The 18,541-nt window shown below is 44.5% G+C and overlaps 1 protein-coding gene across 1 annotated transcript in view; it reads left to right on the top strand.

Moving 5' to 3' along the window:
• The window catches only part of LOC140187098 (alpha-N-acetylgalactosaminide alpha-2,6-sialyltransferase 2-like), a 66,778-nt gene extending 58,013 nt beyond the window's left edge, over positions 1-8,765 (top strand). The window contains exons 8-9 of the mRNA XM_072242046.1: positions 3,605-3,704; positions 7,871-8,765. Coding sequence (XP_072098147.1) covers positions 3,605-3,704; positions 7,871-8,065 — 295 coding nt within the window. The 3' untranslated portion in view covers positions 8,066-8,765. The remainder of the gene's footprint in view (positions 1-3,604; positions 3,705-7,870) is intronic.
• Positions 8,766-18,541: the final 9,776 nt, after the last annotated feature.

Here is an 18,541-nt window from a genome sequence, read left to right as displayed (position 1 = left end):
AGGTTATTTGGCCTCTTTTAAGTTGCCTCCAGGTGGACAGGCAGGTGGTAGGAGCCTGGGTGTGAGTTGATGGCATTGTGGGTATCCTGGGGCGGTACGATAGCATAGTGGTTAGCTCAATGCTTTAGAGCACGCCGGCTGAAAAATCAGGGTTCGATTCCCGCCGCTCCCTGTAAGGAGTTTGTACATTCTCCCCGTGACTGCCTGTGTTTCCTCCGGGGGTTCTGGATTTTGTTAGCTGAGAACAGCTTCGGCACTTTGTGTCGCTAGGAGAAATCCAGAGGTTCAGGAGAGTGGAGTTTGTCGCCTGCCACCTTCCCTGGGAGCAATGAAGGTTGGAGAGGAGATGTAGAAGATTGTGGCTGGTTTAGTTGGGGTAAATAGAGGGATACTTTTCTCATTAGTCAATTACTCTGAGAAATGGTTTATTATGGTCTTGTGTACCAAAATACGGTGGGGAAAACCTTTACTTTGTATGGTGTCCATACAGATCATTACATGGATTGATAATTGCACATTGATAAATCAATGTTTAACTCCTGGAGTTGAGATGTTATGGTGAAGTTGTACAAGATGTTGGTGAGGCCTAATCTGAAGCAATGTGTGTGCAGTTCTGGTTACCCAACTACAAGAAAGATGTCAATAAGGTTGGAAGAGTGAAGAGAAATTTACAAGAATGTTGCCAGGTCTTGAGGACCTGGGTTCCAGGGGAAGGTTGAATAAAGACCCTGGAGGGACTTGTTCTGGAGCTGCTCCGGCCTATGGTCAGGCCACACTTAGATCCCCTCCAGTTCGCCTACCAGCCCCGACTAGGAGTTGAGGATGCCATCGTTTATCCGCTGAACCGTGTCTACGCCCACCTGGACAAGCCAGCGAGCACTGTGAGGGTCATGTTTTTTGACTTCTCCAGTGCGTTCAACACCATCCGCCCTGCTCTGCTGGGGAGAAGCTGACAGCGATGCAGGTGGATGCTTCCCTGGTATCATGGATTCTTGAATACCTGACTGGCAGACCACAGTACGTGTGCTTGCAACACTGTGTGTCCGACAGAGTGATCAGCAGCACTGGGGCTCCACAGGGGACTGTCTTGTCTCCCTTCTCTTCACCATTTACACCTCAGACTTCAACTACTGCACAGAGTCTTGTCATCTTCAGAAGTTTTCGGATGACTCTGCCATAGTTGGATGCATCAGCAAGGGAGATGAGGCTGAGTACAGGGCTACTGTAGGAAACTTTGTCACATGGTGTGAGCAGAATTATCTGCCCCTTAATATGAAAAAGACTAAGGAGCTGGTGGTAGACCTGAGGAGAGCTAAGGTACCGGTGACCCCTGTTTCCATCCAGGGGGTCAGTGTGGACATGGTGGAGGATTACAAATACCTGGGGATACGAACTGACAATAAACTGGACTGGTCAAAGAACACTGAGGCTGTCTACAAGAAGGATCAGAGCCGTCTCTATTTCCTGAGGAGACTGAGGTCCTTTAACATCTGCCGGACGATGCTGAGGATGTTCTACGAGTCTGTGGTGGCCAGTGCGATCATGTTTGCTATTGTGTGCTGGGGCAGCAGGCTGAGGGTAGCAGACACCAACAGAATCAACAAATTCATTCGTAAGGCCAGTGATGTTGTCGGGATGGAACTGGACTCTCTGATGGTGGTGTCTGAAAAGAGGATGCTGTCTAAGTTGCATGCCATCTTGGTCAATGTCTTCCATCCACTACATAATGCACTGGTTGGGCACAGGAGTACATTCAGCCAGAGACTCATTCCACCGAGATGCAACACAGAGCGTTATAGGAAGTCATTCCTGCCTGTGGCCATCAAACTTTACAACTCCTCGCTTGGAGAGTCAGACACCCTGAGCCAATAGGCTGGTCCTGGACTTACTTCCTGGCATAATTTACATATTACTATTTAACTATTTCTGGTTTTATTACTATTTAATTATTTATGGTGCAACTGAAACGAAAACCAATTTCCCCCGGGATCAATAAAGTATGACTATGACTATGACTATGATTAGAACTTTATTCCCTGGAGCGTAGGAGAATGAGTAGAGGTTTGACAGAGGTGTATAGACTTATGAGGGGTATAGACAGGGTAATTGCAAGTAGGTGTTTTCCTCTGAGGGTGAGTGAGACCAGAAATAGAAGTCAGGGTTTAGGTGTGAAAAGTGAAATGTTTGAGGGGAACATGAGGGGGGATTTCCTCACTCAGAGGGTGGTGAGAGTGTGGAACGAGCTGCCAGTGGAAGTGGTGGTGCGGGTTCGATTTCAGCATTTAAGAGAAATTTGGATCGGTACATGGATGGGATGGGTATGGAGGGTGCAGGTACAGGTCAATGCAAATTGGCAGAATAATAGTTTGTCATGGACTAGATGGGCTGAAGGGCCTATTTTAAAACTTGAGTCCATCGTGATAGTACAAGGGGAAGGCAGAATAAAATGTAGTGTCTTGTGTTAGAGATAGTCCTGGGTATGACTCTAAACTGCAACCGGTGATGAGGCCCTGACTGGGGACTTTCAAAGCTTTGGGGAAAGTGGACAATATCTCGTAGCATGAGGAAACGAATTGAAGCAGCAGAGATGTGGTTTTTGAGGAGGATGCAAAGAATATCATGGATGAAACTAATATCTAACGAGGATGTCATGAACAGAGCAAGCACAAAAAAAGAGAAATAATGTATGAGATCACGAAAAGGCAACGTAACTTCATTGAACATGTGATTAGGAAAGAGGAGTTAGAATGCACAGTAATTATGGGAAAGATTGAAGGGAAGAAAGCAAGAGGAAGGCAAAGACAAATGATGATGGAGACAGCAGCCAGAGAACTGGAAATGAATACCAATGAATTGATCCACTTGACCCGAAACAGGAGTGTGTGGGCCATGGCAGTCAAAGCTCAAACTGGGCACGGTACCTGATGATGATGATGATGATATGTTACAGAGCGAATACGATGGATGCAGGCAGATGTAAGATACGTGGTGAGGTTGGTAGCTTAGGACAAGAAGTCATCTTTATCGTACAGGAGATCCACTCAGTAGTCTTAGAACAGGAGGTAGAAGCTGCCCTTCAGCTTCAAGGTGCCCGTATTCAAGCCTTTGTGTCTTCTGCCCGACGGAAGGGGGAGGAGAGAAGATGCCAAGGTTGGGCAAGACCCTTCGTTAGGGTAAATCACAAACACAAGAATGTCTGCAGGTCAGGGAACATCTGTGGAAGAGAGCAAACGGCTGATGTTTTGGGCCGGGACCCTTCTTCAGGACTAAGAGGGAAGTGGGGGGCGGGGGGAGATGCATGAATTGGTAGCTGGGGGAGGGAAAAGAGGCTAGCTGGAAGGTGATGGGGAAGCCAGATGGGTGGGAAAGACCAAGGGCTGGAGAAGAAAGAATTTGCTAGGAGAGGAGAGTGGACAATAGGAGAAAGGGGAGGGGGAGGGCACCCAGGGGAAGTAATAGGCCGTTGAGAAAACTTGGTCTGTTCACCAGGTCCTTGCATAAGAGGAACAGAGAGATTCTAACTATGTCAGTCCAGTATAAATTGCATTAGTTCGGTACTTGAAGTACCCCCGGACCAATTGTAATGCGTGCATTATTTCTACAGGTTTTTAAGGGCAAATATTTTGAAATCACGTCACCGAGACATCTATCGCCCAACCACGGGAGGAGCAATGCTGATGGCTGCCATCCATTCGTGTGACGAGGTAGGATGGAGTGTTGTTGTAATTCTCCAGCAGTGCTTCCAGTTTCCAGGGCTGCTGCATCTCCCAGGCGAGTCCTTGAGTGAGACACAGTGGTAGGATGCCAGCAACTTTTCTGACCAGCCTCCACAGATTTAGAGCAGCACAGTTGTGTAGAGTTTAGCATAGCGCTATTACAGTGCTGGCAACCCGGGTTCAGTTCCCGCTGCTGACTGTAAGGAGTTTCTACATTCTCCCCATGTCGCGAGGGTTTCCTGTGGGTGCTCCAACCTCCTCCCGTGCTTCAAAGACGGATGGGTTAGTAGGGTAATTGGTCACATGGGTGTAATTTGGCCAGAAGGGCTACAACTACACTGTACCTCTAATATTTAAAAAATGATGGTGCTTGACCTATTAATGATCCTCCAGCTTTTCACACGTGACTTCAGATTCCAGCACCTGCAGTGTCTCGTGTCTCAACTTTTCTGATAGCCTGGCTTACTGACATTCCTTGATTTGGAAGTTTTGAGGAGATGACCAAGGTGACCCATGAGGTTAGGGCAGTGGATGTCCACGTGGACTTTATTAAGGCAGTTAGCATGGTTCCTCTGGAAGATTAAGATGCATGGGATCCATAGTGATCTGATAGTTAAGTTTTAAGTCTTATGACGGTGTATATTTACAACCAAACGAGACGGCATTCCTCTGGACCGCGGTCCACCCACTAAACATAAATCACACATAGTGCATAAAACAAAAAATTATCACAAATAAGTTAATAAAATATAATTCAAAGTGCATATAGTTCACAGCACAGATAGGCAGTGAACAACAAACAGCCGTTCTCCTAGTGACGAGGCCTTGGTGGTGACAGGTGACAGTCTGGGGGAAGAAGCTGTTACCCAGTCTGGCAGTCCTAGTCCTGGTGATCATGTACCTCCTTCCCGATGGTAGTGGGTCAAAGAGATTATGGGATGGGTGGCAGGGATCCTCGACAATACTTTCAGCCCTTCGTCTGCAGTACAGGGTTCAATTCCTGTTGCTGCCTGCAAGGAATTCGTACGGTCTCCCTGTGACCACGTGAGTTTCCGCCAGGGGTTCTGGTTTCCTCCCACGGTCCAAAGACGTACTGGTTGTTAGGTTAATTGGTCATTGTAAATTGTCCCGTGATTAGGCTTGGGTTAAATCAGACAGTGCGGTTTGAAGGGCCATTAGGGCCTATTCCATGATGTATCTCCATAAATTAAAAAAATAATAATTCTATTATTCCTTTATATCCCTGTAAATGCCTGCAAGAAAATGAATCTCTATGTTGTGTATGGTGACAGATACGTATAACCATATAACAGTTACAGCACAGAAACAGGCCATCTCGGCCCTTCAAGTCCGTGCTGAACTCTTACTCTCACCTAGTCCCACTGACATGCACTCACCCCTTAACCCTCCGTTCCTTTCCTGTCCATATAGCTGTCCAATTTAACTTTAAATGATGTACTTTGATAAATTTACTTTGACGACAAAACGTTGGATAGGCTGCACTTGGAGCATTGCATGCAGTTCCTGTCTCCCCACTACTTGAAGGATGTGGAGTCTTTGGAGAGGTTCAGTATGGATTTACCAGCATTAGAGTGTATTGTGGGTGGCAGAGTGGAGATGCGTGTCTACAAAAGGAGGTGTAAAGTGTTCATTCCCTCAGCTAGCCTGCAGGTCACCCTGGGGCAAGGTGTGGCACCTGCTTAGCCCCCACGATCAGGGTCACATGAAGGCACGAGAGCAGATAGTGGATGGTCATAGGAGCAGCTGGTCCTGGTTATGTGATCACTGATGTCAGACAGATAATCTCTGAAGAGTATTGACAATGGCTGAGGTCACCTGACTTTTAAAGACACTGCCTAGAAGAAGGCAATAGGAAACCAATTCTGCAGAAAAATTTTCCGAGAACGATCGTGGTCACGGAGACCATGATCACCCACATCGTATGACACGGCACATAATGATGATGTCATATGACATGGTGCAGTGGTGCACAATGATGATGTTGAGAGTGTATTAGCTATAAGGAGAGGCTGAACAAAGTTGGTTTGTTTTCTCCGTGGTGTCAGGGGCTGAGTGGAAATCTAACAGAGGTTTATAAAATCCTGAGAGGCATAGGGAGGAGAAACAGCCTGAATTTCCACGCCCCCCCCCCCCAACAGAGTAGAAATGTCGAGTACTAAAGTGCATAGCTACGAGGGCAAGTTTAAAAGAGATGCACAGGGCACAGGTCTTTACGCAGAGAGTGCAGTAGGTGTCTAGAATGTTCTACCAGGGGTGACAGTGAAAGCAGACTTGATGGTAACATCCAAGAGGCTGACGGGTGGAGGAATACGGATCATGTGCGGGCAGAAAGGATTAGCTTCAGCACAGACATGGTGGGTTGAGGGTCCTATTCCTGTGCTTCCTCTGCCTTGCTCTCATTGTTCTGTTGTCTATTTGATCCCTCCTCTGCCTTGGTATCGGGTTCTCAGTTGGCATGACTGTCGACTGTCTTGTCATTCAGCCAGCCTGAGTCTTGAATTTTGTTTTCAATATTTATTTTTTGAAAATTTTGGAGTTACAAAAAGACAGTCTTGATATACTGTGGTGTTCTCATTACTACAGAGGCATTTTTCAACAGATTTATAATCCCTGCCCATATTTTCCTTGCGGAACAAATTAACTGCCGTGTAGGATTACAGATTTATGGTGGAAGTTCATGACTTGGGTAAAATACTGCACAAAAATAATTGTTTCTAGACTGGGATTTGAAGTTAATTTGTATTTGTGTTAAACTAGTAATCCAGGGAATTGCATTGTCCCTTCTGAACATGGTTCCCAAAGCTCAAGATTGAGATTTAAAAAAAACAAATTAGCCCATAGTTTGGGTAGATAATGGGAATTCTTGTTAGATTTAGAGATACTGTGTAATAAGCCCTTCTGATCCGTCGAGCCCCGTTGCACCCACGTGACCAATTAACCTACTATTGCATACATCTTTGGAATGCGTGAGGAAACTGGAGCCCTTGGAGGCCAAGCTTCCTACAGACAGTGGCAGGAATTAAATCTGGGTTGCTGGCACTGTAAATCACTATACTAACGGCTATGCCACCATGCTGCCCATCGATCCTCCAGGCCCATTGTTAATTCCTTGATGTTTGGAGCCATTAAAGAAATTCATAGTCAAAAGTTTTAAGTAAATTGCCCTCCATTATTTATAGAGGTCTCTACCACACAGGCACAAAGAACACTTTATGTGGTTAACTTCCTACAATCAATCAACAGAAATCAAGATTGATTCTAAATCTTGATCCCAAGTAGATGTATTTTCAAAACCCTTGACAATAAATAAAACTGGCATTTAATAACTTTAAGGACCTTCTGAAATGTTTTATCACCAACAGAATAGTTTTGAACTGTGGTTAATTTTTCCCTAATGGTAGAGAGATGGAGGCTAGCTGTGTACAGCAAGTGCCCATGGGCAGCATTGTGTTAATATCCATGTGACTTTGGTAATGTTGAAACTGACACTGAGGTGAACTCCCTTGTCCTACCAGAGAACACAAGAGGTCTGTTATATTACTGCACCCAAAGGCAGTTGTGCACCATTCCATGTACTACACAGCTCCCACCCAAACTACAAAGAAAATTTATTATCAAAGTACATGCGTTTCTCCACGTACTTGAGATTCATTTTCTTGCAGGCATTCCCAGGAAAATAAAGAAATACAATAGAATTTATGAAAAGCTATAAGAACAAAGACGGACGAACAACCAGTGTGCAAAAGAAAACAAATCTGGCAAATAATAAAAATCAAGAATTCAGTTTTCATAAATGTACTGTAAATTGGCCATTGTAAATTGTCCTGTGATTAGGCTGGGATTGAACTGGAGATTGCTGGCTAGAGGAAAGGCCTACCCCGTGATGTACAAATAAATAAATTATATTGTATTTCTTTATTCTCCAGTAAATGCCTGCAAGAAAATGAATATCGGAGTAGCATATGGTGACATATACATAGTCTGATAATGGATTTTTCTCAGACTGACTTTGATTTTGATGAATTTCCACTTTCCTAATAGATTTCTCTGCTTAATGTTTCTTCTTGACCCTTGGGTCTCTGCCAACTTGGTAAGTGTCTTTGCTTATCATTTCTTGTCTTCTTAACCTTCAGGTCTCTGCGTACGGCTTTATGACAGAAGATTACGCAAATTATTCGGATCATTACTATGACCGGACCTACCACAGGGTGGTATTCTATTCAAATCATGACATGAAATTGGAAATGCGATTGTGGAAGAAGCTGAATGAACTGGGAGTAATTAAACTCTACACCAAAGACACCAGTGAGAACAAGACAAGGAGATGATAGCACCTGAAATACAGTTATATTGAAGAATATAATTCACTCTGGGACTTTAATTTGGAAGAATATCATTAACTTCTGGGGTCGTTTCAACATTGAGAAACTGAAACTGATTTTTATACTGACTTGATGCAAATCTGTTTATTGATCAGCTTTCTCCTCTGACATATGATTATGGTGATTCTTATTCTAATTTTTTTTCATTGCTGCTGTAAGAAAGGGGAAAACTGATGGGATGAGGGACTGTGCACTACTGACGATAAGTAAATCCAGGGAATTGATCTTTTACTGTGGAGTACATACTGTGTAAATGGAACTGAAAGAATTATGTTTACATTGTTCCATGTATGTTTGTTTAGCTGTTTGATTTTATTTTTTCCAAAGGCTTGACTTGGTCACTGTTACTATTTTCAAATAATTTTCTAAATTGACCAGTCAGTCACCATATGCGTTGGGCGGTTTACCCAAGTTAGCATCCAATCTCTCGTTGTACTGGCGTGGAAATTCAGGCACAATTGCTAAGAAAGTTGTTTGGAGCTGTCTTCCAAAGAGAGACTGGTCCACTGATTGATGGTTGCGTGTCTGGGGAAATTAGTAACTCTGGTTTAAGGCACAATGCATTGCGCCTACTGGCTGGAAGTGTGACATTTACATTGACTTGAAATCCTTGTAGAAACCAAAGAATAAAACCTTAAAGTTCAAAGTTCAATGTATATATTTTTAATCAGTATTCGCATGTCACCATGTGCTACCCTGAGATTCGTTTTTTCTTGCAGGCATTCACAGTAGAACAAAGAAATACAATAGAATCAATGAAAAACAAAGTTAGCAAAGACACACAAAGACTGACAACCAATGTGCAAAAGAAGATAATCTGTGCAAATACAAAAAAAAGAGATAATAATAATAAATAAGTAAATAAATAATACTGAGAACATAAGTTGTCAAGCCAATGAAGGTGAGTCCGTAGGTTATGTTCAGTGATCATTTCAGTGCTGAGGTGAGTGAAGTTATCCACACTGGTTCAGAAATTTGATGGTTATAGGGTAGAAGTTGTTCCCAAACCTGGTGGTGTGGTATCTAAGGCTCCTGTACCTACTTCCCAATGGCAGCAACGAGAAGAGAGCATGACCTGGATCGTGGGTGTCCTTGATGTACTGTTCTCAAAGGAAGGATACTTGGTACTGTCTTTAGCTTGTGTCTAAACTTTGGCTGCTGGCAGCCAACATGTACACTAAATTAAGGAATTTCTTTGATAATGTAATAAAAAAAAATTGTAGACAGGCAGCTCTTCAACTCATCATCTTCCATTCTAGGGATAATGCTGGTTTTGAGCAGAATGCTAGCCCAATGTTGCTCGTGGAGACTTGTAGTAACTGTGAAGTGCGCCCTCTGCTGTTAGAGTGGCACACTGCAATATTGGATAGGTTAAGATTGAAGAGTGAATGGTGAAAGGCAGGACATCCGATGGTTTGTCTTTTGAAGTTGTTGAGATTGGATAAATTCTTGTGCAATTGGCGCATGTTGCAGTATAATGGTACATACAGGTATATAAAATTGTAAGAGGCCTAGATAGGGTTGATAATCAGAATATTGGGTCCCATGTTCTGGATCAGAATACCATCTTGTCAAATATCTTCCTAAAGTCTATCATCATCATTACCCCACAGTACTTCACTACTTTTTAAATTTCTGTTTCTGCTCTACTTATTTAGTTTACTATTTAAATATTTATATATATTAAATAGTTAAATTAAATGAGTAGCTAATTTAACTATGAATAAAATGTATATACTGTAATTCAGTTATTTTCTATATTATCATGTATTGCATTCTACTGCTGCTATAAAGTCAACAAGTTCCATGATATATGCTGGTGATTATAAAACCTGGTTCTGATCGTTATGTGCCATGTTGTATTATGTAGGCAATGATGAACATGACCATGATTGTTCTTGGCAGATTTTTCTACAGAAGTGGTTTGCCATTGCCGCCTTCTGGGCAGTGTCTTTTCAAGATGGGTGACCCCGGCCATTGTCAATACTCTTCAGAGATTGTCTGCCTGGTGTCGGTGGTCACATAACCAGGACTTCTGATGTGCACCAGCTGCTCATACGACCATCTACCACCTGCTCCCATGGGTTCACATGATCGTGATTGGGGGTGGGCCAAGCAGGTGCGACACCTCGCCCAAGGGTGACCCGCAGGCTAGCGGAGGGAAGGAGCACCTTGCACCTCCTCTGATAGAAACGCATCTCCACCCCACTGCCCAAGTTGGAGTCTCTGAATTAAAAACAGAAATACTTAGCAGGCGAGTCAAAGTAGAGTTTGTCATCTGCACAAGTGCAGTGCATGTGGGCACCGAGCCAATGAAAAATTTCCTTGCAGCAGCATAGCATCATAAAAAAAATATGATCAATTATATACTATTTTTTACAAGAAACCATAACTAGAACAAAATAAGTCCACGTCATGTGTAAAGTAGTCATAATAATATAATATAATAATGGCTCTGTCTGTTTAAGTAGACAATGGATGCGCCTGGTTCCGGGGCGCGGACCTGGGCGATGAATATGGAGATTCTGGGCTGCCCAGACATCAAGATCCCCCTCTCAGCCTCGCGGATGTGGTCCAAAGGAATGCGAAGCAGTACATTTGGCATCAGCTTGGCTGCAGGAGCTGCCGGGAGGTGACGTGATACGTCATCCAATCGCCTTAGGGGCTCCACTCCGGATTTGTGTCGGGTTTACTCCTTAGCCTTCTCTTCTCCCGAAGATACCCACAAGGCAGTGGGATCCGTAACCCTGGATAGGGGCCCATCCCGGGTACTGTCAGCCGGAGCCAGCTGAGCCCGGGACTCGTGTAAGGCAGGGTCGTCACGCCCTGTAGTAGTGACATATGCAGCCACTACCCACTAGTCATAGCGTTGTGAAAAAGGTTTCGCCTGTTGCCTCAAGAACTGAATAGCTGAAGGAAAGTGGCTGCTCTTTAACCTGGTTTCGTGCTTACGTGGAGGAGATGGGATGGCCGGTGTGGTGGGGATTTTTGAAGTTCGACGTTGCCGCCTTGAGGATACTCCAAGTGGTGGGGAGGGCGGTGCCTGAGATGTACTGAGCTGAGGGGACGACTCTCTGAAGATTCTACACTCCTGCACCTTTGAGTTGCCGCACCAGACCATAATTCAACTGTGGGGCAGACAGAATCCTTTCAATGATACATCTGTAGAGGTTCGATAAGAATGTTCGGTGACATATCAAAGTTCTTTAACCTCCAAAGACGCCATCCTTGGGAAGATTAACAAAATTACTGATTTGGGTTACTCTGTTTCCAGTATTTTCTGCTTTAATTTCAGTTTCTTAGCATCTGCAGTTATTTTGACACCAAATATGTTGCTTCTGCTGTAGTGTTAGAACATTATAACAGCTAAACAAGCTCCTCAGCCCATATAGTCCATGCTGAAATAATATTCTGCCTAGTCCCATTGACCTGCATCTGAACCACAGCTCTCCATACCCCTCCCTTCCATGTACTTATCCAAATTTCTCTTAAGTGCCGAAGTTGAACGTGCATCCACGTTCTACGCTGGTAACTCATTCCACACTCTTGCTGCTCTCTGAGTAAAGTAGTTCATGTGACCCGGAGGTATGCTTCAAGGCTTTGCTGAGTTAGGTGAGAAATGTTGTCCTCTTACCACATTGTACAAACTGGTAGGAAAAGCCTGCCTGAGCCAACAGACCATGCTTTCTCACTTGCCGGCATCTCTCACCGTTGTGGACCACAGCCACAGAACAGCGTCTCTGTCTCTTCAGCTGAAAAGCTGGCATTCTCAAACACAGCGTGACTTTGACAAGTATTTCAAAAGAAACGTTTGACAAGAAGCTGTCAGTAACTCTATGCATACCTAAGGTTTTCCAGTTGGAGTTGTTGAAAGTTCCCGCAATTGCGTCCCTGATATTAACAAAAAAGAAAATTGGAGTGCGGTGTGTTGACAAGTCCACAGTCCTTCAGAGAAGAAATTTATATTTGAGCTAATGAACATTATGTATCGGTGAAGCTTGACAAAACCAATCAGAACAAAAATGTAAGGAACTGCGAAGATCATTTGTCACTATGGAAGTTGTCATTCTGTAATACATAAACTGATCAGAATGATTCTATATAAAGCTTGTCAAAACTGTTTGGAATCCGTTGAAAATTAGATTAGATTAGATTCAACTTCATTGTCATAGTGCCGAGTGCAGATACAAAGCCAATGGAATGCAGTTGGCATCTAACCAGAAAAGCAAAGTATACTGTTATTTACAAAATAACTGCGAATAAAAAGTGGTACAGTACACAAATATAAAAGTACTGAGACAGTACAATATGGGTGCAATACTGCTTAGCGCTGTGATGTGAGGTTCAGCAGGGTCACAGCCTCAGGGAAGAAGCTCTTCCTGTGCCTGCTGGTGCGGGAGCGGAGGCTCCTGTAGCGCCTACCGGATGGGAGGAGAGTAAAAAGTCCATGGTTAGAGTGAGATGCATCCTTGATAATGCTTTTCGCCCTGCCCAGGCAGCATTTATGGTAGATGTTCTCAATGGTGGGCAATTGGGTGCCGATAATCCGCTGGGCAGTTTTCACCACATGCTGGAGTGCTTTGTGGTCCGATATGGGACAATTGCCATACCACACTGAGATGCAGTTGGTGAGTATGCTCTCAATGGTACAGCGGTAAAAGTCCGTCAGTATCCTGGGACAGAGGTGAGCTTTCTTGTTGCTCCGTAGGAAATAAAGGCACTGTTGTGCCTTTTTGATCAGGATGGAAGAGTTCAGGGACCAGGTGAGATCCTCGGAAATGTGGAAACCAAGGAATTTGAAACATGATACACACTCCACAACAGTTCCGTTGATGTAGATGGGGACGTGAGTGTGGCTCCTAGCATGCCTGAAGTCCACAATGATCTCCTTGGTCTTCTGGGTGTTATGGGCCAGGTTGTTGTCAGAACACCACGCGGCCAGGTGCTGGACCTCGTCCCTGTAGGCTGTCTCATCATCCCCTCTGATCAGGCCAACCACCATGGTGTCGTCTGCGAACTTGATTATGGAGTTAGAACCATGTACAGGTACGCAGTCATAGGTGAAAAGGGAGTACAGAAGAGGGCTCAGCACACAGCCTTGAGGCACGCTTGTGTTCAGGGTGAGAGTGGAGGAGGAGAGGTTGTCTAACTTAACTGATTAGGATCTGTTAGTCAGAAAGTCCAAGGTCCAATTGCAGAGAGATGAGCTGATACCAAGCTGGAGAAGTTTGGCGATCAGCTTGGAGGGGATCACAGTTCTGAATGTCGAACTAAAGTCAATGAACTGCATTCTGACGTAAGAGTTGGGGCTGTCCAGGTGAATCAGGGCAGAGTGAAGTGCCGTGGAGATGGCATCCTCTGTTGACCTGTTGGTGTGATAGGCAAATTGATGAGGGTCCAGGGTAGTGGGCAGACAGGATTTCAGATGTGATAGAACCCTTACTCAATTTTTCCATGAAATCACAAAAGTGCAGAATTGAATTAGTTACTGCAAATACTTATATAGTACTTTACAATGAATCCACATGAGGAATATTCTAGATTTAATTTTCCGATGTAAAATGGTAGCAATCTAACTCTTTAAGAAATATAGGGTTTAACTTAAATTAAGATGCAAAAATTCCTGTTATCCCTGCACTCCATGCTGATCCTCTCCAGAATCTTATTGCAAAAATATATTTGGAAGAAGGAACTAGTGCTTTCCTGGTGTATATGACAAATAAACTCTTCTTGGGCTTCCAGCTGGGTACAGGTATCGATTATAACCGATGATAAACTCAGCCAGGAAACATCAGTTATAATCAATACCTGTACCCAGCTGAAAGTTCGAGAAGAGTTCATTCGCATATTCGGAATATTTTAGAGGTATATTTTGTTGATTTGTGCCAGGTGTTGATTATTAAGTTCTCACAAAGTGAAGCTGCCCAAAGTCTTTGCATTTAATCTTGCCTCGGTCTGAATGGTTATGGGACGTCCTCTATCCCTAGAGACTGTCCCAGGTTAATCTGCCAGAAAAATAAAAATTCCTGCTTCAAATAATTTTCTTTATGTGGCTGCTCTAGAGAAAAAGGGAACCTTAGAAACCAGCAGGAAATTGATCTCTAGGCATTAGACCTTTATTTATTTAGACATACAACATGGAACAGACCCTTCTGGCTCGCTCATCAACCCACCTATTTAATCCTAGCCTAATCATGGAACCAATTAATCTCCTAACCGGTACGTCTTTGGAATGGAGGAGGAAACCAGGGCACCCGGAGGAAACTCACACATTCACGGGAAAGATGTAAAAAAAAATTCTTACAGAGGGCACTGGAATTGAGCTCTGAGTTCTGCCACCCCAAGCTGTAAAACCATTGCATTAACCACTGCACTACCGTGGCAGTACAACTAGTGGCCAACTTAATACTTTTTCTAAGACTATGCTGAAACAAATGGAGGCTGACAACGTCAATTGTCCTCAAAGTAAAGGTAGAAAGGGCAACATGGAAGTATGGCGGTTAGAATCTAACTCTTACCTGTAATGCTTTATAGCGTCAGTGTAAGGAGTTTGTACATTCTCCCCATGACATTGCAGTTTTGGACCCCTAATCTGAGGGAAGACATTCTTGCCATAGAGGGAGTACAAAGAAGGCTCACCAGATTGATTCCTGGGATGGCAGAACTTTCATATGATGAAAGACTGGATCGACTAGGCTTATACTTGCTGGAATTTAGAAGATTGAGGGGGGGGGTCTTACTGAAACATAAAATTCTAAAGGGATTGGACAGGCTAGATGCAGGAAGATTGTTCCCGATGTTGGGGAAGTCCAGAACGAGGGGTCACAGTTTGAGGATAAAGGGGAAGCCTTTTAGGACCGAGATGAGGAAAAACTTCTTCACACAGAGAGTGGTGAATTTGTGGAATTCTCTGCCACAGGAAGCAGTTGAGGCCAGTTCATTGGCTATATTTAAGAGGGAGTTAGATATTGCCCTTGTGGCTGAAGGGATCAGGGGTATGGAGAGAAGGCAGGTACAGCGTTCTGAGTTGGATGATCAGCCATGATTATACTGAATGGCGGTGCAGGCTCGAAGGGCTGAATGGCCTACTCCTGCACTTATTTTCTATGTTTCTATGACCTTTTGGGCTTTCTCCCACATTCCAAAGACGAACGGGTTGGGATTAATAAATTGTGAGTGTGCTGTGTTGCTGTCAGCAGCATAAGGACACTTGTGGGCTGCCCCCAGCACATCCTCGGACTGTGTTGGTCGTTGACGCAAACGATGTACTTCACTGTGGCAAATAAAGGTAATCTTATCTTTAAGTAAGCAGAAGTTGTGTTATCTAGAGTCCTTGAGCAAAAAACAAACCACTGACAGCCTAGCAGATTAAGCAGCATTTGCGGAGGGTAAATGTTGTCAATCATTTTTTGAGTCAAGACTGAAGTGAGGGGAGATTAAAAGTGAGGGGGGGTGGTTTAGATGAAGGCGGCAGGTGAAGGGCAGAACCAGATGATGGAGCGACGATTGGCAGATTCAACCGGGTGAGGGGAGAAATAGGAAGGGTGATCCGAGGAAGAAAAAATCTGTGTGAGTGATGGGCAGTTTGGGTGTACCTGATCTTGGGAAAGGGTGGAAGAGATGGAAAAGGTGAAGAAAGGGATAAGGGAGCCTGGGTTTCGGAAAGGAACGGTGAAGAGAGGGATTGGTGGAACTGTACCATCCGCTGACTACACCACTGAGGCCAAGGTGGAGATGCGTCTCTATCAAAGAAGGTGTAAGGCGTTCCCTCCCTCTGCTAGCTTGCAGGTCACCCTTGGGCGAGGTGTAGCACCTGCTTAGCACCCCCCCCCCCAAAGATCAGGGTCACATGAAGCCATGGGAGCAGGTGGTGGGTGGTCGTGTGAGTAGCTGGTGCATATCACAAGTCCTGGTGACACGACCACTGATGCCAGGCAATTTCTGTAGGGTATTGATAATGGCTGGAGTCGCCCATCTCCTAAAGACTGCCCAAAAAAAAAAGGTGATGTCAAACCACTTCTGGAGAAACATTTGCCAAAAACAGTCAAAGACCGTGATCACCCTTGTCATATGACACGGCTGATGATGATGATGATACCATTGGGCTGGAGATTATCCAGGTGGGAATACAAGATGGCATTCTTCTAGTTTGGATTCAGCCCCGCCCTGGCAGTAGAGAAGGCTGAGGAGATTATTGAAGGAATGGGTGGGGAAATTGAAATGGTATGCAACAGGATGCTGAAGATGGCTGTACTGGACAGGCCGCAGGTGCTCTGCAAAGTAATCTAGAAGGAGTGGCTGCGTTGGTGCCAGAACGTGAGGCGACACTTGTTATGATTACTGGGTGTAAATCGGCAAGTACTGTGCTGCAAAATAGCTTAGAGCAACTATAGGGCTGTAGGTAGTCTGCCATGCTAACAAGTACCTTTGGAAAAGGACATCCAATTAAAGGACTGTACTCCTTTGATTAGACACCCCAAAGGTCTTCTAGCTATGACCTTGACTGTTTATATATGGCGGATGGGTGTTAAAGAGGTGAAAATTCATTGGAAAACTCCCCTAAATGATTTTGTGGGAGGTAGCTGTTAACAGACTTCAGCTCCATTTGCCAATAAGCAAGGATCATTGGTATAAAATACACAATTGAAATTGTTTATTTATTATTTAGAGATACACTGTGGAACAGGTCCTTCTGGTCCACTGAGCTGCGCTGCCCCACCCCCCCATTTACCCCCAGCCTCATCAGAGGACAATTTACAATCACTAATTAACCTATAACCCGTATGTCTTTGGACTGTGGGAGGAGGCCCACGCACTCGTGGGGAGAACATACAGAGGATGCTGGAATTGAACTCCGAACTTCGATGGCCCGAGATGTAATGGCGTCGCGCTAACCGCTATGGCACCATGGAGCCCCCGTGCTGAACACCAGCCAGCCAGCTGCTCAACGTGTACGGGTTTGCTGGAGAGGAAAGATGGGTTAGTGCCACTTCTGTAGAGTTGTAGATCACTACAGAACAGGAACAGGCTTTAGGCCCATCTAGTCCGTGCTGACCTGATCTGCTTAGTTCCATCTACCTGCACCCAGGTCAAAGTCAAATTCATTATCAAAGTATGTGTATGATAGATCATAAAACACCACAGCACAGTACAGGCCCTACAGCCCACCATGTTGTGCTGACCTACTCCAAGATCAATCTAACCCTTCCCTCCTACATAGCCCTCCATTTTTCTATCATCCATGTCTAAGAGTCTCTTAAATGGCCCTCATGTATCTGCCATTGTATATGTTACCTATAAGAAGAAGAAGAAAGTCCTTCTTAACTCCCAGTGGAGTCATCAGGACACCATCATGATGGCCTTTTTTTTTTAGCAGGCTTTCTTATTTTTACGAGGCCGAGTTGCTAGCTCGACATTCAACCCAGCACGGATGGAAAGCGTGCAAGGGAGCCGGCTGGATTCGAACTCAGGAGCCTTCGCTCTGAAGTCCGGTGCTGATGCCACTGCGCCACCAGCTGGCGTTATGTTACCTATACTATCTTGTCTATATCACATGTATTAGATTCATTTTCTTGCAGGACTTTACAGGAAAATAAAGAAGCATAATAGAATTTATGGAAAAAAATATACATAAATACTAACAGCCAAAGTACAAAAGAAGACTAATTGTGCAAATAGAAAATAGATAGTACTAAGAACATGAGTTATGAAGTCCTTGAAAGTGAGTGTGTGGTATCCATCCAAAGCCCTCTCATCATGGACCTATCCTTTCTGACGTAACTGCATTACCTGTACTTATAATGTTTCGACTGTATCTCTTCACCAGGACTCCTGTTGAAGAGTTTTGGCCCAAAACATCAACTGTACTCTTTTCCCAGATGCTGCCTGTTTTACTGAGCTCCTCCAGCATTTTGATACCATTGTACCTGCCTGTTCCACTTCCTCTGGCAGCTCATTCCATACACACATCACCCTCCGGGTCTGCATGGAAAAAGTTGCCCCTCAGGTCACTTGCAATCCTTCCCCCTTTCAGTCCAATGAGTCAATGTGTTATTTTTTTTCTTTTCCTCTCTGTGCCTTGTTGGGCACATCGGGCAGCAACCTCACCACTTCCTTAGCATTTGTTTTTTTTACGAGGCCGAGTTGGTAGTTTGATGCTCAACCCAGCACAGATGGAAAGCATGCAGAGAGCCTGCCAGATTTGAACCCATGACCACTTGCCCCAAAGTCTGGGGCGGAAGCCTCTACACCAACAGCTGGCTTGTGTTGTGGTTGCTGGGTGTAGTTGGACAGTGGAAGTGAATACAGAAATATATACAACCCTTCCACTTCCTAAATTTTTGCCTTGCGTCTGTGTGCTCTCTGCTCTCGCACCTGTAGCTGGTTGCGATGTCACGTTGTGCCCCAGGAGCTATTTTGGAT

This window comes from Mobula birostris, chromosome 24 (assembly GCF_030028105.1).
Source record: "Mobula birostris isolate sMobBir1 chromosome 24, sMobBir1.hap1, whole genome shotgun sequence".
NCBI classification, from domain to species: domain Eukaryota; kingdom Metazoa; phylum Chordata; class Chondrichthyes; order Myliobatiformes; family Myliobatidae; genus Mobula; species Mobula birostris.
Note: the sequence above shows the minus strand (reverse complement) of the source record. Positions and strands in the feature narration are given on the sequence as shown.